General features: G+C 43.9%; 1 protein-coding gene across 2 annotated transcripts in view; it reads right to left on the bottom strand.

Moving 5' to 3' along the window:
- Positions 1-24: 24 nt before the first annotated feature.
- Positions 25-20,480, bottom strand: part of LOC310699028 (maestro heat-like repeat family member 5) — a 53,996-nt gene continuing 33,540 nt past the window's right edge. For both annotated transcript variants that reach the window (XM_083520612.1, XM_083520613.1), the window contains exons 12-14: positions 3,818-3,953; positions 2,826-2,947; positions 25-1,757 (exon numbers count right to left, since the gene is read on the bottom strand). In XM_083520612.1, coding sequence (XP_083376738.1) covers positions 1,566-1,757; positions 2,826-2,947; positions 3,818-3,953 — 450 coding nt within the window. In that variant the 3' untranslated portion in view covers positions 25-1,565. The remainder of the gene's footprint in view (positions 1,758-2,825; positions 2,948-3,817; positions 3,954-20,480) is intronic.

Consider the following 20,480-nt stretch of genomic DNA (forward strand, 5'->3'; position numbering starts at 1 on the left):
TGAGGCAGCCCCTGACAGTGGGTTATGAGTTCTTTGTTGTGTAAGTGGGCATTGTTGTCTTGGAAGATGTTTAGTAGGGCCAGTTCTGGGGTGATGTCTAATACTTGCTTAGTTATTTTATATATTTCTCGTATGGCTGTTGTCCAGAATAGTTGGATTTGGGGGCACTCCCACCACATGTGGAGGTATGTGCCTGTGGAGGTGCACCCTCTCCAGCATTTTGGTGAGGTTCCTGGGCATATTAGCGCTAGTTTTCTTGGTCTTAGGTACCACCTGTAGGTGAGTTTCAGAGTGAGTTCTTTTCGTTGATGTGGATTTAAAGGGGGGGTTTAGACCACATTCTGATCCATTGAGTGGGGTTAATCTCATAGCCTATGTCATTCTCCCATTGTTTTTTTATTCCGTCTAGGGGGTTTGTGGGATTTTGGAGTAGTATTTTGTATATTGCGGATACCATCCCTTTACCGTTTCCCTTTGTTGCTAGGAGGAGGTTTTCAAAGGTTATCAGGGGCCTAGTTGCTGCTGATTTTATTGTTGGATTGTTTAAGAGGGCATGTAATTGGGGATGTGTTAACCAGGGCATTTGGGTGTCTTCTAGTTTGTCTTGTATTTCTTGTGTTGACAAAGGTTTGTTATTTTTACAGAAGTCTATTAGGCGATATAAGCCTTTGGTTTGCCAGGTTTTTATCTGGAGGTTTTGTGCTGCATGGTGGAATAATGGGTGGTAGGGCAGGGGGATTAGTGGGGATGGGGTTGGTATTTTCAATTATGTCCCTCTCTAGGTGTACCCATTGTTTTGTCTCATCTTCTAGTATATATGGGATTATATGGAGTATTTGGCTGGCAATGTAATATGCTTCTATGTTGGGGATTCCCCATCCTCCTTCTGAGGTGGGGAGGTCAGGTATTTGGGGCTTATTTTTGTTTTTTTTATGTGAGAAGATAAAAGAGTGTAGTTTTCTCTGCCCTCTGCGGAGTTGTGTTGGGGGAATCCAGATTGGGAGGGTTTGGAATAGGTAGGTTAGTTTTGGGAGGGTATCATTTTGATCATAGCAAAGTTTTATTAATTGACCTCAGTGTTGCCCATATTGTGTTTCCTTTGCACTGAAATGAACAGGGTGGAATAATGTAATTAAAATACTGCCAAAGCAGACAGCGAGATGAAAAACAGGGTGTTTGATTTTTGGAAGCCGAACTGCAGCAGGATGGAAACAGAGGCGCGAGCCACAGACACGGAAATTGAAGAAGAAGAAGAGTTTGGATTTGATATCCCGCTTTATCACTACCCTAAGGAGTCTCAAAGCGGCTAACATTCTCCTTTCCCTTCCTCCCCCACAACAAACACTCTATGAGGTGAGTGGGGCTGAGAGACTTCAGAGAAGTGTGACTGGCCCAAGGTCACCCAGCAGCTGCATGTGGAGGAGCGGGGAAGCGAACCCGGTTCCCCAGATTACGAGACTACCGCTCTTAACCACTACACCACACTGGCTCTTCTTACTTCCCACACAATGCCTTCTTACTTCCCAGAAAGAAGCTAATTCTAAGTCCGAAGAGAATGTTTTAATTTAGAAGAAACCCGCTCCCCCTGCCTCCGTTTTGAGCCTTACGTTTTCCATCTCAATTCCGCATTCCTCAAGGAAGGACCTTAGGAGCTTTCCTGCAGCCTGAGAGACGGCTCTGTCTTCCACTGTCAGGTTGTCAATCGCCTTCAACACGACTTCATTGATCTGGCTGGGCGTGAGGTGCTCCCCAAAAGCCTGGCACAAAGAAGAAAGAAGAGGGAGTTTTCTTCTGCTCCACACTCTGACCACGTTTCAGTAGTCCAAGGGTGCCTTCACAAACCAAGTGAAAGACATCTCCACTCTGCCTTGAGAGGGTTGAACTAAGTGACCCCCGCGTCCCTTCCAACTCTACAATTCGGTGATTCTATTTATGTGTTTATTTAAGTAGCTGAAAGATTTTACAACAAACAAAACTAAAAGTCAGGTGACGCCTTGCTATTTTCGATCCACATCTTAAATTGGTTATGACATTGGAACATGAAGAGGTTCAATCTAAAATCAGACTAGAAAATTTTAAAAAAATTCTCGCAGGAACAGAGAGGGTGAATAATAGTGGCTATCCGTTATATAACCAATGCCAAACAGACTGGGTGGGAACCTGCCGGCTGTGTGCTTAGTTCTTAATATACAACAAAAAACACCCACCACAAGGTTGGCATAGTTCATTGGCTTGGCAGTGCCTCGTGAAAGATGCACCAAATGAGTCAACTTTTCCTATTCTTTTTCCGCCCTGAGGAGCCCATGCATGGTTCTCTCTCCTCCCCGTTTTAGTCTCATGAGGTAGGTTAGACTGAGAGACTGTGACTGACTTGTGAGTTTCAGGGCTGAGTGGGGATCTGAACCCTAGGTCTCCCAGCACCTGGTAGAATTTCAATAAGTAGAATTCTGCATGCAGTTTAGGCTACCGGGCACTTGTCTTTGAGCAATTGATTCTAATACAATGCATTTCTGAATGTTTTTTACACTAATAGCTCGCGCATGTATTTTTTTGCACACTGTTTGGCATTGCGAAATTCAAGGACATGTGAATTTCAAAGGCAGGTTGTGTTTCAGTTCTCCTATTGTTTCTGAAAGCCTCGATTTGATAGTTTGGCTTCCAGTGTGAACTGCTCTGAATCTCTCCCTCATCCCTAGCAGGCGTGGGCTGCCTGAGGGCAGGCTGAAGTTAGTGGGGCAGGGCCCCATTGGCCCGAATGAGCAAATCTTTGCTAACTGGGAGTGGCTGCGGTCTTAGCAATAAAGAGTACAAAAAGCCACCCCTACCTTGGCCACTTTTGCGATGTTGTAGTGGAAGAGGGAGGGCCCAGGGATGAAGAAGTCTTCTCGGACCCATCTGACCATCTTGCCTTTCTTATTTTTATTCCCCCTCTTCTCCAGTTCCTTACCTAAGCAGGGTCGGGTTTTGGAATATGCATGCAAAAGAAACCAGCATTAGTGCTCCCTGCTCAAAACCTCCAGTTTTCCCACTGGGACCAACAAAAACAATTATCGATTTCACCTCAAAAATTATAATTCAGAACTGGGAAAAAGGTTCAGAAGGGGGTAACCAAAAGGACTGGGGTGCTTGTGGAGCTGGTTGCAGCATTTGGGGGGGGGGGTTCCGTTTAGAAAAACGGCGAGGAAGAGGAGACACAATGTATGGCATGGAGAAAGTGGAGAGAGAAAGCTTTCTCTCTCACTGTCAGAACATGAGAACAACTGGACCTCCAATGAAACTGAAGTTTCAGGATGGTCCTTCTTCTTGCAGTGCACAGCTAAACTCTGGAACTCCCTGCCACAGGAGGCACTGATGGCCATGGACCAAGATGGCTTTCAAAGAAGATGAGGCAAATTCATGGAAGAGAAGGCTACCCATGGCTATTAGCCAGGATGGCTATGCTCTGCCTCCATGGTCAGAGGCAGCAAAGTACAGGAGTAGAAAGAGCTTGAATTCTGCTTGCTGGATTCCCACAGGCATCTGGTCAACCCCTGTGGGAACAGGATGCTGGACTGGGCTGGGCCAGAAGGCTTTTCTGATGTTCTTCAGCAGTGAATCCCTCCCCCAAGACTGCCCTCTCGTCTCTGGCCAACAGGGTGTTGGCGTTAGGCCAGTGCTGGCACGAATTCTGGCCCTCCTGAACTCCCTGATCAACCCCAGCAGCAGCCAGCATGGGCAACACTCAGGGATGATGGGGGTTGGAGCAGCCTCTGGAGGGCTACAGACCTCCCACCCTGCGGCTTACAAGAAACAAGCCATTTCCCAGCATCGCCCTCACCCATTTTGGCTATCATGATGTAATGGAGATGGTACAAGGCCTCCGCTGACTGCAGGCCAATCTCCTTCACGTTGTCTGTGAGGTGAAGGGACAAGAGCGCCACCAGCTGCCCAAGAAGGGGGAAATCCTGGGATACCTAGGAGGTGGAGAGAGAGAGATGCACAGTCAGCCCTCGTCCCACAGAGCCCAGCAAGAGAAAACCACCTGGCATGCTTTCAGTCGGCAAAGGTGGCAGAGGGGCGCAGGGCAAGAGAGCTGTGCTTAGGTGGCCCACCCTAGGCTTGCCCCAGGGCTTTTTCCCCAGCCAGAACTCACTGGAACTCAGTTCTGGCTGTTGAATGGTTGAATGTTGAATGGCTGTGTCAGCATTTGGGTGTAGTATATAAGGAGCAGCACCTAGCTCTCCCATTACCCTGGGGGATGGGTTGGTGGTTGGGTCTGGTTTGTTGTTGATCTGTCCTGGAGTGTCAACACAAGGGGGCTTGTGAAGAAGGCGCAGCAGAGACTGTGCTTTTTGAGAATTCTAAGGAAAAACCATCTTCCGCAGAAACTGCTGCTTGCCTTCTATCACTGTGCCATTGAGAGTGTGCTCACTTATGGCTTATGTGTGTGGTACGGAAGCTGTACTACCCGGGACAGGTTGGGGTTGTGCAGAGTTGTTAAGGCAGCAGAGAGCATTGTTGGCTGCCCACTCTCCACCTTAGAGCAGATTTATGCCACAAGGTGCCATAGGAAGGCACTGGACATAGTAAAAGATCCATCGCATCCTGGTCACTGTCTCTTCGAGCTCCTGCCGTCGGGACAGAGATACAGGACAATGAAGACAAGAACGAGCCGTCTTAAGAACAGCTTCTTCTCCAGAGCGATCTCGGCCCTGAATGGGAAGCCCTGAATGGGATTTGAAAGTCATCTAATCTTCCTTGCTGTATTATACTGTATTGTTTTAATTAGTGTTTTTATAGTTGTTTTGATTTTGTGTGGAGTGCCCTACCTGGGTGGATGGAGCAGCCAAGTAATTTCGTTGTCCCCGAGAGGGGGCAATGACAATAAAGATATTATTATTATTATTGTTGTTGTTGTTGTTGTTGTTGTTGTTGTTGTTGATGTTGATGATGATGTATTTAGTGTATAAGGAGTTTTTGTTTTTGTTATTAAAACCTTGTTTAAGTTATTTTTGAGTCCCTTTTTAATGCATGGTCTCCCCAGCAAGCTCTCTGCAGTGCTACTATACTGCAAATAGCTAACATCTTTGGTTATGGGCCCAGCTGCTGAGTGGATGACTGCATATTTTTGGACTCTGAGAAAGGTTTGAAAACTCCTTCTCCTGTTAGTGTAGTTTCTGTGGGTCTGGAAGAGTTCCAGAATGGTTGACCGGGTTCCAGAAGCCGAGAAGGCTCTGGTGTTCCCACAGCTAACAGATGAGAACTATAGTTTATGGTCTTTTCGGGTGGAGGCGCTTTTGACCTCTAGAGAAGTATGGACCTATGGACTTCCGGGTTAGCGCAATCGGTTAATGGCGGATTCCCTCCGAGCTCCGGAGGGAATCTGCTCGACAGGGGTCGGGTCTTGCCGCGCCGGCGACACGGGGACCCTTAAAAACCACAGGCGCAGATGCCCGTGGACATGGTGACTCAGCGGGCACCGTTAGCGCCCTCCCAACCCGCGAATGAGCCTTTTTAAAGGCTACGGAACGGGGGATGGGGAGTGGCGCGGTGCTGTGAGTCTACTGCTTCCCCTGCCGAGCGAAGCCGCATGCCATTTGTCGGAGAGCGCTGACTTCTTCCTTTAAAAAAATTGGACTCAAAATCAAGAACAACAACCCGTGAGTATTTTGGAAATTGGACTAAAATTATTCTTTTTTTGTGGATCTGGCACGAGCGGGGGAGGTGCAAAAAGGAAGTCCGTCTCCCCCCCCCCATTGTAAACAGTTTAAAGCAAGGATTTGCCAACTAAGGTTGAGAGAAGAGCTGTTTTTTTTCCTGATTGGATAAAAGTTATTAATTTCCACGGATTTAAAAGTCTAAGTTACTGTGCTGGAGGACAAGAGTTTATTTGCTTTGATTAAGTGCCACTTTTCCTGAGACCGGGAGTAACCCGTGAAAGGAGCCTGCTGAGGGTTTACAGAAGATTTTGACAGCTGTCAAATTAGCTGTCAAAGTCGGAAAAAACTGAAAGTTTTGGTTTAGCCGGTCATATCGTTACAAGGTATTGAAAGTAAAGAAAGATTGATACAAATAAATTTGACTTTTGGATTGGAAGTGAAAGGAATACTAAGTAACCAGAATCCCTCTAGAGGGGATTCACGGATATTACAAGAATGGAAATAGGTCGGAAAATTCTGGCAGATCTGGATGAGGTCGTCTTTCTCATGGGAAAGCTGCGAAAGATGTATGAGCAAGGCCATGTTTTGTCTACAAGTCCTACAAAACCGAGGTCAACAGTAAATATACCTTCTGAGCTGGAAAAGGACTTGATGTTCAAAACACAGGCAGCTGGACAAGAAAAGAAACCAAAGACTGAAGAGGAGGAAAAGATACTTGCTGAACAGGAGGAGCAGAAAGGAGGGGCGGCCGAAATGTCACAGAAGGTAAACGAGAGCCGGAGGCCTGTCAAGATGGCTACAAGCTCGACCAAGGTGGAAGCTGGAGTCTTTGGGATATTTGGATTTAAGAAACAGAGCTTGAGCTCCACCTTTAAACAAGTAGGCTTGGCTGGAAGGATCATGGACATTATAGAGAGAGTGCCCCTTCGAGTTTGGGTGTCAATCATAAGGGACTTTCAAAGAAGCCGGCTGAAAGGGACTGAGAGAGATTTGAGAGCCTCGGACATAAGGTCACCAGGCTAAATAGATGGACTAAATGGACTATGGTTTGGGATTGAAACCGGGGAGAGAAGGGTGGGGTTTGGAAATCCAAAGGGGGCCTGATCTTTTTTATGCTGTGTCAAATTTCATGTTGTTTATCATTATAAGAATGGGGAATTCGTGGAAGGGAAATAGGGTCAACCTTAGAAAAAGTTTTTTACATATGATTAAGGTATATAAATTAAAAGTTGATTTATAAACTGAACTAAATATAATAATGAATTAAGGGTTAAAATCTAATACAAATAAACACATTAACAAATTAAGGTTAAGACATTAGGGATAAAAACTTGTTGAACAAATAATTGGATCTGGAATAAAAGAAGGGGAGGTGAGGGGAAGTTGTGAAAAGAAGTTATTGAAAATGAGATTTTAAAGGTGGATTTTTTTGTGTTTTTCTTTGTCTTTTTGTTTTGTTTTTTGTACCTTTTGAAACTTTAATAAATATTACTTTTTAAAAAAAGAGAAGTATGGACCTATGTAACTGATGACCCTCCTGACCCTGTAACTAATGCTTGGTTGAAAGGAGATGCAAAAGCCAGGGCAATAATTAATTTGGCAGTTAGCAACCAGCAAGTAGTCTATATAAGAAATAAGAAAACTGCCAAAGAAATGTGGGACAGTCTGCAGCAGTGCATATTAGAAAAGAGTCAGCGTCTGCCTTGATGTTTTTCAAGCAGCTGTACCAGACCAAGTTGCAGCCTGGTGGTGATTTGGCAGCACACTTGAGATGTCTGGAGGCAATACGCTGCAAATTAATTCAAAGGGACATGGAGATACCTGATATTCAGTATGTTTTTATCATTCTTTGTTCCCTTAATGAGGACTTTGATGGTGTAGCTAGCCAGATATCTGCCATTCCACCAGCACAATTAACTGTGGAAGGGGTAACGGCAAGATTAATGGGTGAGTTGGATAGAAGGGAGGCTTGTGCCATAAGCACTCCTATTTCCAGAAACAATGAGAAACGCCATATGCAAACTTGTGGTGATACGACTGCATTTAAAGCTGCAAAGCATTATTGGTTCTGCAATAAGCAGGGACATTTTGCAAAAGGACTGCAGATCCAAAAGAAAGCAAAGTACTCCCAAGTCTGTTTCTGTTCATCAGTCACGGTCGTCAGCCCAGCAGCCGACACCGTACCATAAAGACAGAAACGAGCCGCGAGCTTTTCATGCTCGGACTACAGATCGTAAAAGAATTAAAGGTGCCAAGTGGAAATCTTTTATTGTGGACTCTGGAGCATCTTAGCACATTTGCAACGATCCAAGCTTGTTTATTTCTTTTGAATAGGAAATTCGTAATGTACATTTAGCCAATTCACAAGTCTTGCAGTCGCTTGGCAGACTCTTTAAACATTACGATAGCGAACTGCATTTACTGCCCGTCAGTGGACAATTTATTGTCAGTAAGATGTTTTGCTCGTCAAGGCATAACTGTGTGTTTCTTAAAGTCAATGTGTGAGTTTTTCGATGGGAACAAACGTCTATTGTATGCCCGGGAATCTGATGGTTTATATAGACTGTATTTTCGCACCTACTCCCAATTGCCTATAAATTGCAGAGCAGCACAGTCAAGCCAGGGGTTGAGGAATGTAAGGCCACATTCTGGGTGTGCCCATGAAGCACACAGAATTCTGGGACATCTGAATTTTGCTGATGTAACTAAGACAAAGAATATTATTAATGGCCTAAACTTAAAACCATGTAAATTCTTTACGCAATGTCTATCCTGTTGCAAGAATAACATTAAGGTTGCACTCAAGGGTAGGTGCTCAGATAGGAAAGTAACTGAGCCATTTGAGCGTGTACATTGTGATTTAGTTGGGCCACTCCCACCATCATTAGGAGGTTCTAAGTACTGGCTTACCCTGATAGACCAGTATACTAGATATTATTGGACTTATGCAATAGCTGAGAAGTCCCAAGCATTTGAGAAGTACAGAGCTTTTTGCAACTGGGTAAAAACGCATTTTAACAAACCAATTAAGAACCTGTTTACTGACCGGGGCGGGGAATTTGTTTCTGGGGATTTTGAGAATTTCCTGGAAGCGCAGGGGACTACTCATGAGTTATCTTGCCCCCGAAGTCCCTGGCAAAATGGGCTTGTTGAAGTTGTGCAGCGTGACCTGCAGGCAGGGGTTAAAACTTATCTGCACAATGCTAATCTGCCCAAAGTCTTTTGGGCTGAAGCGCTCAATGCCTTTTGTTACGTTAGAAATCGCAGTTATCATTCTGGTTTAGATGTCACCCCTGTTGGGATACTGCCAGGGAGACAAAGGCCATCATGCCCCCATGTCGACTCTGGACGATCCATCAACCTCCCGTAGGAACGCAGTATCAGTCAATTAGCGACACAAGCCTCAGAAACAGCTTTCCACATTCCAAGGACTTGTGCACGCCCTTTGCAGAGTTCGCACAACAAAAGATGCACTCAGGAGAGCATTATTTACAACTTTATTCAGCATTGGTCAGAACAAAGAAAAAACATGACTGCTTGCCTGCGTGTTCAGGCACAGAGAGAGAAACAAAAGCTATATACAAAACATAAACTTCCTGTGAGCCAGAAGTAAGCAGACTGTGACTCAAACAACAGCCTGCTCCCTGTTTAAGGTGGAACGGAAATATCCTAACATCCTCCCCCTTTCCGTGTAACCTGTAGTACCTGTGGTTCAACCCAATTGCAACCTCTGTACGTAATCCTTAAGTTGTTCTCTGTTAACAACCTTAGACAACAGATCAGCAGGAATTTCATTTCCTGGCATGTAGGACACCTGAATGAGTCCTTTCTGAATACACTCTCTTGCACGATGTAGCTTAATCTGCAAGTACTTGGTTCTTTGCTTGCAACTCTCTGAGTTCAGCAAAGCCAAACAGGATCTATTGTCTTGATACACTTGTATAGGACATTTCACAGAAACTCTGATGTCCTGAAACAGTTGTATCAACCATTCACAATCCATGAGTGAAAATGACAAAGCATTGAGTTCTGCTTCACAGGAACTTAGGCTTACTGTCATCTGCTTTTTGCACAACCAAACAGACAGTGGTTGTACATGTAGCATACTCCAGAAGTGCTTGTACCATCCGTGGTGTCACTTCCATAACTAGCATCTGCAAAGATTTCAAGACCTCCAGTCTTCTGACTGGTGAACCTCAGCCTGTAGTGCAAAGTCTGTTTCAAATAGCGGCCTATGTGCTTCAGAGCTTTCCAATCCTGAACAGTAGGATTGTTAGCATGTCTGCTAAGCAGGTTAGTGCTTACAGCTATGTTGTGGGATGTAAACACAGGAGCAGTCAATGACAACATTCCTAGAGTGTACATGTTAGAACATGGGGAGGGATGTCAGTGTAGCAAGCAGGTAAACTTCCTGGGGACGGACTTCCTCCGCATGTGACCAGAGGTGGGTGTGGCCTCACCTGTGCAGGTAAATGATAAAGGCACAGGGCAGCCAGCCATTTTCTCTCTCTGCCATCTTCCTTCGATGAGGAAACATCCAAGGATGCCCTCTTGGCTCTCAGCCAAGAGAGGACGGGACTATCTTACTACAAGATAGATTCTGAGTGTATTTTACCTTTTTAAGCTGTCTGCCTTCTGGGATCATGTTGTGAACAGAACGTGAGTAAACTCTTTTATAAAGACTGTGTCGTGTCTTGTATTTTAAGAGGGAATAAAAGGGGAAATTATGAGAGTAATTATTATAGAGGTTCTAGCGAACCTGTGCAAGCGTTACCGTTGCGAACTTTTTTTTTTTTTTGGTAATAATATTTTTTATTGCTTTTTTTCCAAGGTCCGATACTTCATCAATAACACAGCAAAAGCGATTTTACAGAAAGAAAGAAAAAGTTAAAAAAGAGAAAGAAAATTCACATTTCCAGATCATTTTTCATAATCTACTGGACTTCCCCACATCTTCCACCCCTGCATTCTTCACAATAAAGAAAAATAAACAGCAAATTGATACCTTGTTTCATGCGTATTTGTGCTTTCACCTAATTATATACTCTAAAATTTAGACTTTTCACTGTCATAACTTAATTTCCACCATTTTCAAATCTCAATACTGAAGCATGTTTTTCCCAAAACTTAGCAAATTCTCAACATTCATATAGCTTATAATGTTTTGTAGATAGTCCTTAAATTTTTTCCAATCCTCTTCCACTGCCTCTTCTCCCAGGTCTCGGATTCTGCCGGTCATTTCGGCTAATTCCATATAGTCCATCAGTTGCGTATGCCACTCTTCCAGCGTGGGTAGCTCCTGTGCCTTCCAATATTTGGCTATAAGGATTCTTGCTGCTGTAGTTGCATATAAAAAGAAGGTTCTATCCTTCTTTGACACTCTCTGGCCCACAATGCCCAGGAGGAAGGCCTCTGGTTTCTTGTGAAAGGTATACTTAAATACCTTTTTCAACTCATTATAAATCATTTCCCAAAAGGCCTTCACCCTCGGGCATGTCCACCAGAGGTGAAAGAATGTTCCTTCAGCCTCCTTACATTTCCAACATTTATTGTCAGACAGATGATATATCTTTGCAAGTTTGACTGGGGTCATGTACCACCTGTATATCATTTTCATAATGTTTTCTTTCAAGGCATTACATGCCGTGAATTTCATACCGGTGGTCCATAACCTTTCCCAGTCTTCAAACATAATGTTGTACCCAATGTCTTGTGCCCATTTTATCATGGCTGATTTAACTATCTCATCTTGAGTGTTCCATTTGAGCAACAAGTTGTACATTCTTGAAAGCACTTTCGTCTTAGGTTCAAGTAGTTCTGTCTCTAATTTCGATTTTTCCACCTGGAAACCAATTTTTTTGTCCTTTTTAAAAATCTCTTGAATTTGGGCATAGTGGAACCAGTCTCGCACCTTGCCTTTCAATTTTTCAAAACTCTGCAACCTCCAATTATCTCCAACTCTTTCTATTATCTCACAGTATTTTGCCCAGCCACCCTCCATATTGAGTATTTTTGTGGCCTTAGCCTCCATTGGTGATAACCACCTCGGGGTCTTATTTTCAAGTAAGTCCTTGTATTTGGTCCAGACAATGAATAAAGCTTTCCTGACAATATGGTTTTTAAACAATTTATGGAACTTTACCTTGTCGTACCACAAATATGCATGCCACCCAAAAGCGTTGTTAAACCCTTCCAGATCTAGGACATCAGTGTTTTCTAACAAGAACCAATCCTTCATCCAGCAGAAGGATGCAGCTTCATAGTATAACCTTAAGTCCGGCAGGGCAAATCCCCCTCTTTCTTTTGCGTCTGTTAGTATTTTAAATTTTATCCGGGGCTTTTTGCCCTGCCAGACAAACTTCATGATGTCCTTCTGCCACTTTCCAAAACATTCCACTCTGTCCACGATCTGCAGGGTTTGGAACAAAAACAACATCCTTGGCAATACATTCATCTTAACAGCTGCAATTCTTCCCAACAAGGAAAGTTTCAATCTTGACCAAGTTTCTAAGTCCTTTTTGATTTCAGACCAACATTTTTCATAATTATCTTTAAACAAATTCAAATTTTTCCCAGTCAGATTGGCCCCCAGGTACTTCACTTTTTTAACCACATTTAATTCCGTTTCCTTCTGGAACCCATCTATTTCTGAAGATGTCAAGTTTTTTGCCAAAACCTTAGTTTTTTGTTTATTCAACTTGAATCCCGCCACCCGACCAAACTCATAGATTAATTCTAAAGCTCTTTTTGTACTAGGTTCTGGCTCCTGTAGTGTTAAAACCAAATCATCTGCAAAAGCTTTCAGTTTATATTGTTTTCCTCCGACCTGTATTCCTTCCACCCGCTGATCCTTCCTAATCAAGTTCAGCAACACCTCCAGGACAGAAATAAATAACAAGGGTGATAAGGGGCACCCCTGTCGTGTCCCTTTTTCGATTTTGAACTCCTCTGTCACCACATTGTTTACTATCAGTTTAGCTTTTTGTTCTGAATAGATTGCTTCAATACCATTTTGGAACGCCCTTCCCACTCCCATCCCTTCCAAATTTTTCTTCATGAATTTCCAAGATATATTATTGAAGGCCTTCTCGGCGTCTATAAAAATCAAAACTGCTTTCGTGTTCAAATTTGTCTGCAGTAGCTCCAAAACATCAATAATATTCCTGGTGTTGTCAGACAAATGCCTACCAGGGAGAAAGCCTGCTTGGTCTTTATGAATTACTTCATTTAAAACTTTTTTAAATCTACTTGCCAGAATATCAGCAAAAATTTTGTAATCCACGTTTAGGAGTGAGATGGGACGGTAGTTCTTGAGTTGGGTCTTTTCAGATTCCAATTTTGGTATCAAAGTGATGAAGGCTTCTTTCCACGATTCTGGTGCTCCCTTCCCTTCCATAATTTGGTTACATACCTCCATTAGCGGCTGGGCCAGATATTCCTTCAATGTCTTATAATATTTGGAGGTAAGTCCATCTGGGCCTGGGGATTTGCCTAATTGCATATTCTGAATGGCACTTTCAATTTCCTGTTGTGTTATTTTGTAATTCAGGGCTGTTTGTTTATCTTGAGATAATTTTTGCAGGCCATGACTTTTTAGAAATTGGTTTATCTCGGTCTCTGCTTGAGGTCCTTGAGTAAACAATTTTTTGAAGTATCTCTGGAAACACTTTCTGATTTCTTCTGGTTTCTGAATACATTCTCCTTCAACCTCCAGATTGGTAACAAAGTTCAATTTTTGTCTCTTTTTCAGCTGCCATGCCAGCAGCTTCCCACATTTATTTGCCAATTCGAATTATCTTTGTTTCATCTGTTTAATTTTCCATTCAACTTCTTGATTTATCAATTTCGCATATTGTGCTTGATGGAATTTTATTTCTCTTAAAACTTCTTTTGATTTTGGATTAAGTCTCAACTTTTTCTCTCCGTCCCTTATCTTCTCCAAAATCTTGTCCTTTTTACCATTCCAGAGTTTTTTCTTGATAGTATTCTGTTGTATCAGGAACCCTCTCATAACAGCTTTACTCGCGTCCCAGATCATTTTCTTTTCCACCGAAGTGTTCAGATTTATTTCAAAATAGTCCTTCAACGTTTTTTGGGCCTTCTTCACAATCTCCTGATCTCTAAACAAGGTGTCATTCATTCTCCATCTGAAGGATCCAGCTGGTGTAAGTCTCAAGTCCATTTTCAAGGCGCTATGGTCGGAGCAGGTTTTGGGGCAGATCTCTATTTTTTTAGTCTTAGGTGCCAGTCCTCTAGTTATCCAGATTTGGTCGATTCTTGTCCAAGATAGGTGGGCCTCAGAAAAGAATGTCCCCTCTTTACCTAGTGGGTTCTTCGTCCTCCAAATATCAATCAAGTCCATATTGTCTGTTAATTCAAAGAAAGTCTTAGGTAGTCTGCCATCTTTAGTCGGGTTTTGATTTTGTGACTTATCCATGTAAGTGGAGACAACCCCATTCATGTCTCCCATCAAAATGCTGTTAGTATAGTCAATATGGTCCAGCATTATCTCGTGCAGCTTTTTATAAAATTCCGATTTCCCCTCGTTTGGTGCGTATATTCCTACTATCAAAAATTTTTCTCCTTGTGATTGTATTTCAATCGCCAAAATTCTTCCTTGTTCATCTTTAAACACAAACTTTGGTGCTAGGCTCTCCTTTGCATATATCACTACTCCTCTTTTTTTTACCTTATCTGATGAAATAAACTCTTGGCCTAGTCTCTTATTGATTAACACTCTCCTATGGAGCCTAGTCACATGTGTTTCTTGCAGGCAAATAACGTCCAATTGTTCTTTCCTCAATATATGAAAAATCTTTTTCCTTTTTTCGGGAGAATTTGCGCCATGAATGTTCCAACTAAAAAGCTGCAGAGACATCCTGAATCAATTTGTCAACCGATAGGGTTGTCTCCCTTGTCGTCTATGTCTGGAAGTGGATCTGGTTTTGCGCCAGGCGGAGGAGGTGGCCAAGTACCTGCTATTCCTTTCCGAAGGTCCTCCCCGTAGTCGTTTAGGAACTTTTCTTGCTCCTCAGCTGTTCTGATTCTTACCTTCTTCCCTTTCAAGTTGAAAGATAGTCCTTGAGGAAATTCCCACCTGTAGGGGATTGTGTTGTTTCTCAATAAACTTGCAAGGTCTTTATATGTAGTTCTTAAATCCAGCAACTGTTTTGGTATATCTCTGAAGATTTCTGCTGTCTTTCCCTGAATCACCAATGAATTTTTAAAATGTAGGCCTAGTATATTATCTTTTTCTTGCTTAGATCTCAAAATGATCAAGCAATCTCTTGGTTTGTCCTTCTTGGCCACTCTTCCCAATCTAAAAGCGGTGACAATTTTAAAGTCCTTCTCTTCTGCCAGACCCCAGAACTTGGATATTTCTGCTGTCAAAAAACCAATCAAATCTTCTTTCTCTAGTTCTGGGATATTTCTAAGCCTGAGATTACTTTCCCTGTTTTTCAATTGCACCATGGACAGATACGCTTGCTGTTCAGTGACCTGTCTGCTCAGTGGTCTTACTTCCCCTCTTAATTCCTCTATCCTCTTTTTATTTTGGTCTGCTTTTGTATTTGCTTCCTCGGCTATTTTTCGATTTTCTGTTGTAGTTGTTTGAAGGTTTCCTATTGCCTGTGTATTTTGAGCGACTTGATCTGTCAGTCTATTAATTGTGGCTGTCACCTGGTCAAATTTAGCCGCTTGTTCATCAGCTTTCTTGTTTAATGCTGCCAGCTGGTCCAATATTTCTTTAGAGACAGGGTCGAGCCCTCCTGCAGCCATATCCCCAAAAGCTGGCTGTTTAGGTTGTCCTTCTTGCAGACCTGTAACAATTGGGACAGATGATCTACGTGGCTGCACAGGCAAAGTTGATTGCAACAGTTCAGTTTGTTTTGCTTTCTTGGCGGCCCTTGTTTTTGCTGCACCACTCATTCCACAGCTGTCCAAGTATCAAGGTCAAATTGTAAATCCCATGGGAAAAGCAATCCAGAATGTAAACATCCAGACGTAAAAATTCCAAAACAACCAGCAGTTCTCAGAGACTAAAAATTCCACAATCCAGCAGGGGGAGCTCCCCAGAAATTAGGGAGACGGATAAAAAGTTTCCACCATTAAATTCCCAAATAAAAAGTTAGGTAAAATCCAAAACAAGGGGGAGAACCCTCTAAGTTCACTTTAAACTGCAGAGAGTAAAAGTTCTTAACAATGGTGCATGCAACAGTTCCTTGCTTGTAACTTACAAAGTAGCCCAATGTAACTTTATGCTTTTATATACAGTTACCGCAGTCTGATGTTTCTTTGTATCTAGACAGCCCGAGAGCTGGGTTTCGTAACTTTGTAATCCACAAGAAGAAGAGAGAAAAATCACAGTCTATGTCCACTTATAGTGCAGTTTTAACTTTTTTTTGACTTTTAAACGATCAAATCCGAATTTGCAAGGTATATTCCAACTTCTTTTAAACTCCCTTTCAGCGCTTCCGCTTTAGTAGTTCTTTGCTCAATACTTTAAGCAGAGCTGGAAGACGGACTTCCTTTTTAACGTCTCCCGCTTTCAGCCGAATTTCACAAATTTAAGTTCAAAAGTCTCGGGTTTCTTACTCACGAGTATGTTGTTTCAAATCGAATGTTCAAAGAAGAAAGGTCAGCGCTCATCAGCAGCAGCCGCGCGGCTTCACTTCCGCGGAAAGAGCGATGAACTCACAGCACCGCTACCCCCTCCACGTTCCGGAGCCCCTTACGGGGTCCCTTCTTCGTTTCCGAGGTCGCTCTTGGTGCCCGCCGAGTCCCACGACCACAGGCTCACTCTACCTGTGGTTTTTCTTAGCGGGTCTCCGCTCTGCCATAGCGGACGACCCTTTTCCGTGGAGCCCCTCTTCACAGAGTAAAGAGGACCGCCATTGCCGTTTCGCGCCGCCTCCGGAAGTCCGTTACCATTGCGAACTTAAAGGGGAATGTCTATAAACTCTGCTGATATTTTGGGAACTTGTTAGCACAAATTGGATTAGGATATAATCTCACAATATATCCTCTCCTGCACCCCTGAACATTCCCACAAATGTCAGGCCTTGAACATCTAGCAATGAAATTCAGCTTGCCTAGAATGCATCTATACACTGTAGTGTCAGAAAACGCTTCAGCAGTACCGTCTACCTGGTAACCTGTCACCATCGGTGTGTCTGCTGGGTTTGCATCAACCAAATTCAAACTGGTTAATACATCAGCAATTTTCTGTGTTTGGTGTACCAGAAAATTACCTGCTTGGTCCCTTTCCACCTGCAGAGAAAGATAGTTGGATACCTCACCAAGATCCTTCATGTCAAAGTGCTCCTTCAGCTGAGCTAGGGTGCTTTGGTTCAAAGCCTGATTCTTCCAAAACATCAGAAGATCATCAACAAAACATAAACAATACAGTTTGTTTTGCCCCTCCTCCTTGACAAACACACATGGATCAGCTTTGCCCTGGTGAAAACCTAGAGAAAGCAATGTCTCAGTGAGTTTTGTGTTCCAACATCTGGCACTCTGCTTGAGACCATATAAGGATTTCCTCAGTTTACAGACCATTCCCTTCTGTATCTGCATTCCATCAGGTGGAAGCATAAACAGCTCCTCCCCAAAACCCCATACAAAAAAGCTGTATTAATGTTGTGATGGGAAACATGCAGTTTCTCCTCTGCAGCAATCTTGAGCATCAGCCGAATGCTCTCATACTTGACGGTGGGTGAATAGGTCTTGTGGTAATCCTGTCCTGGTACCTGTGAAAAACCTCTGGCAACCAATCTGGCTTTGTGTCTGACAACCTTGCCATTCTGGTCTGTCTTGGCCATTTGCTGCCAACCAGCCTCATTCCTGGGACTACCGGTACCAGCTCCCAAGTTTGGTTCCTATTCAAGGAATCAACTTCAGCCTTCATGGCATTAAGCCAAGGCTGAGCATCTTTAGAGGTCAACTCCTGAACCTCTTTGAAGCTTGAAGGTTCCCACACCTTCTCTGAGCTACTAAGAACAGCAGTTGCTGTCTTAGCAAACTCATCAGCAAATCTCTTTGGAGGTTTGCCTCTTGTGGCCCTTTCAGATCTGTGTACTAGACACAAGTCTTCTTGACTCATCTCCTCCTTCTTAGGAGTAAAGTGACCAATGGTGAACAGTGGTTCTTCCAGTTCATTGTCAGATGCATCAGATGGTCTGACTGAGGCCTTTGCGCTCTTGTAGTCTGCTGTGTCATCACTGTCGCTGACTACAAGAAAGAAGATTCCACCTAAACCTTAGGAAGAACTTCCTAACAGTAAGAGCTGTTCGACAGTGGAATTTGCTGCCAAGGAGTGTGGTGGAGTCTCCTTCTTTGGAGGTCTTTAAGCAGAGGCTTGACAACCATATGTCAGGAGTGCTCTGATGGTGTTTCCTGCTTGGCAGGGGGTTGGACTCGATGGCCCTTGTGGTCTATTCCAACTCTAGGATTCTATGACATCAGCAGCAGCGCTGCCCACTGAGCTGGAATCCGAACTCTGATCATCATCATCATCCTCAGCTTCCTCTTTTACCTCAACATTATCTGTTTTTTCACATCATCTTCATCTTCCTCTGGGTAACTCTGGAAAATTCCCACATTTTCCCCCCACTTAAGATTGTACTCAACATTCTTTGTGAACTTAATGGACTTAGAGTCAGTCATCCATACCCTGTATGCACCTTTTTCGTACCCCATGAACAAACCATGTGCCCCACGCTTCCCAAGCTTGTTGCTCTGTGGGGTGTGTACCCACATGCCAGAACCAAAGATTCTCATGTGCTTGACGTAAGGTTTTTTTACCAAACATCTTCTCATAGGGAGTACAACCAACAGGTGATGACAGTCTCCTGTTATAGGAATAAACGAACGTGTTCAAAGCCTCCCCCAAAACTTCTCAGGGAGCTTGGCATCATGCAACAAGGTTTTTAGGCCTTGAAGCAAAGTTTGGTTTGCTCGCTCAGCAAGTCCATTCATCCATGGCGATCTAGGCGTTGAGAGGTCATGCTGGATTCCCTTCTCAGTCAGGAAAGCTTCAAACTGCTGAGAAGTGAACTCCCCACCCCGATCAGTAAAGAGACAGCCGATACGTTTACTGTGAGCATTCTCCAACCAAGCACAGAATGCCTCGAACCTAGGAAACGCTTGCGATTTCTGCTCGAGCATAAACACATGAATGTACCTGGAAAAAGAATAAATTAGAACCATGAAGTACCTTGCTCCACTCAAAGAGGGCGCAAGTGGACCAACCAGGTCTGCATGGACTAGCTGGTAGGGTTTGGAAGCCTGCCTGCTAGACTCCTTGCCTTTTGGAGCAACCTTCACCTTGTTCTCTGCACAAGATACACATTTCATGTGAAACTTACAGGGCTTGATGTTCAAACCCTGAACCAACCCAGGCATCCTGGCCAGCGCCTGCCAAGACATGTGACCAAATCTTCGGTGCGCCTCGTGAATACATCCTGCATGAAGAACTTTGTTAGTTTGTGCAACACAACAAGATTCAACATTAGACACAGCAGCACCATTGTCATCATAAGTTATACAGAACAAACCATCTATAAACTTTGCATGCAAAATGTCCTCTTTGCCTTTCCTGATGACACAGACGCTCCTCTTGAAGGAAATCTCAAAGCCACGCCCAGTCAGCTGTGGGATGCTGAGCAAATTGTCTGCAGAATCTGGAACATAAAGTACATCTCTGATGGTTGTGTGCAGACTTGCCAGTCTCACATTTCCGACTCCTGCAATTCGCAACGTCTTTCCATCAGCCTGGTGGATCTCTCCATCTTGAGGCGTGAAGGAGATAAATAGATGCTTATCTTTTGATAAATGCCGTGTAGCTCCCAAATCTACAACAAATCTGGCTTTGGCCTTTGGAGCAGCTTTTCCAGCAAGCAAAACCTTGTCTTCCACCGGCTTGGGCTTCTGCTGCTTGCCCCCCTGCTCCTGGCCATCAAACTTGCCTTTAGCCTTTGGTGAAGCTGTGCCAGCAAACAAAACCTTGTTTTCCACCGGCGTGGGCTTTCCACCCCCCCCCTTCTGCTTTGGGCCATCTGCTGGCTTCTGTCTCTGTTTACTTCTGGCCTTCCGGTATCTGTGAGGATGACCTTGGCTCTCATGAGAAACAGAGCTCTTAGCTGCCGACTCCTTGGCTCCCCCTGGAGGCTGGAACGCTGCCTGGGATGACGTCACAGTTAGCTCCCCCTGCAGCTTGCAACCGGTGCCCTTGGCATCCCTGCAATCACTCTCGATCTGGGAAACAGCCAGGACCTCCGATGCAGTCAAACTCTGGGCTGGGATGACCGGCAGATGGGCTACTTTCAAAGCATTCCACATCTGACGTGCTGTCGTGTTGCCAGCCAGTGTTACAATTTCCTCCAGAGAGACGGATAAGACTATGGCCCTTGAATCTTGGGCCCTCCATCTATCTGTCAGAGGAACTGGAGGGGCTTCATACACAGTATGCCACACTCCAAACTGTCGCAGCAAGCTCTCACAGCATATTGCCCAGGTCTCATAATTGTGGACATTCAACTTTGGGCACTGAGTGCCATCATCTGAAGCTTGTAAAAACTCCATTCCAGGTTTTTACTTGAGCCGTGAACCTTTATGCCTTCAAAAACACCTTATCTTGGCAGCTCATAAATCTTGAGGCCTGCTTGGCTCGACTCCCAGGCTAAATTAGCCTGCCGGACATCAAAGGCTCTGCCGCGGCAACGAAAAGCCTTACTTTTCTCCACATACCTTTCACAGTCTTTCACAGTCTTACTCTCCTGTAAGTGCTGTGAATCTGGACCCGAAACCTGTTGTTGGGATACTGCCAGGGAGACAAAGGCCATC

The sequence above is a fragment of the Podarcis liolepis genome, assembly GCF_965112155.1.
Source record: "Podarcis liolepis genome assembly, contig: HAP1_SCAFFOLD_78, whole genome shotgun sequence".
In the NCBI taxonomy this organism is placed as follows: domain Eukaryota; kingdom Metazoa; phylum Chordata; class Lepidosauria; order Squamata; family Lacertidae; genus Podarcis; species Podarcis liolepis.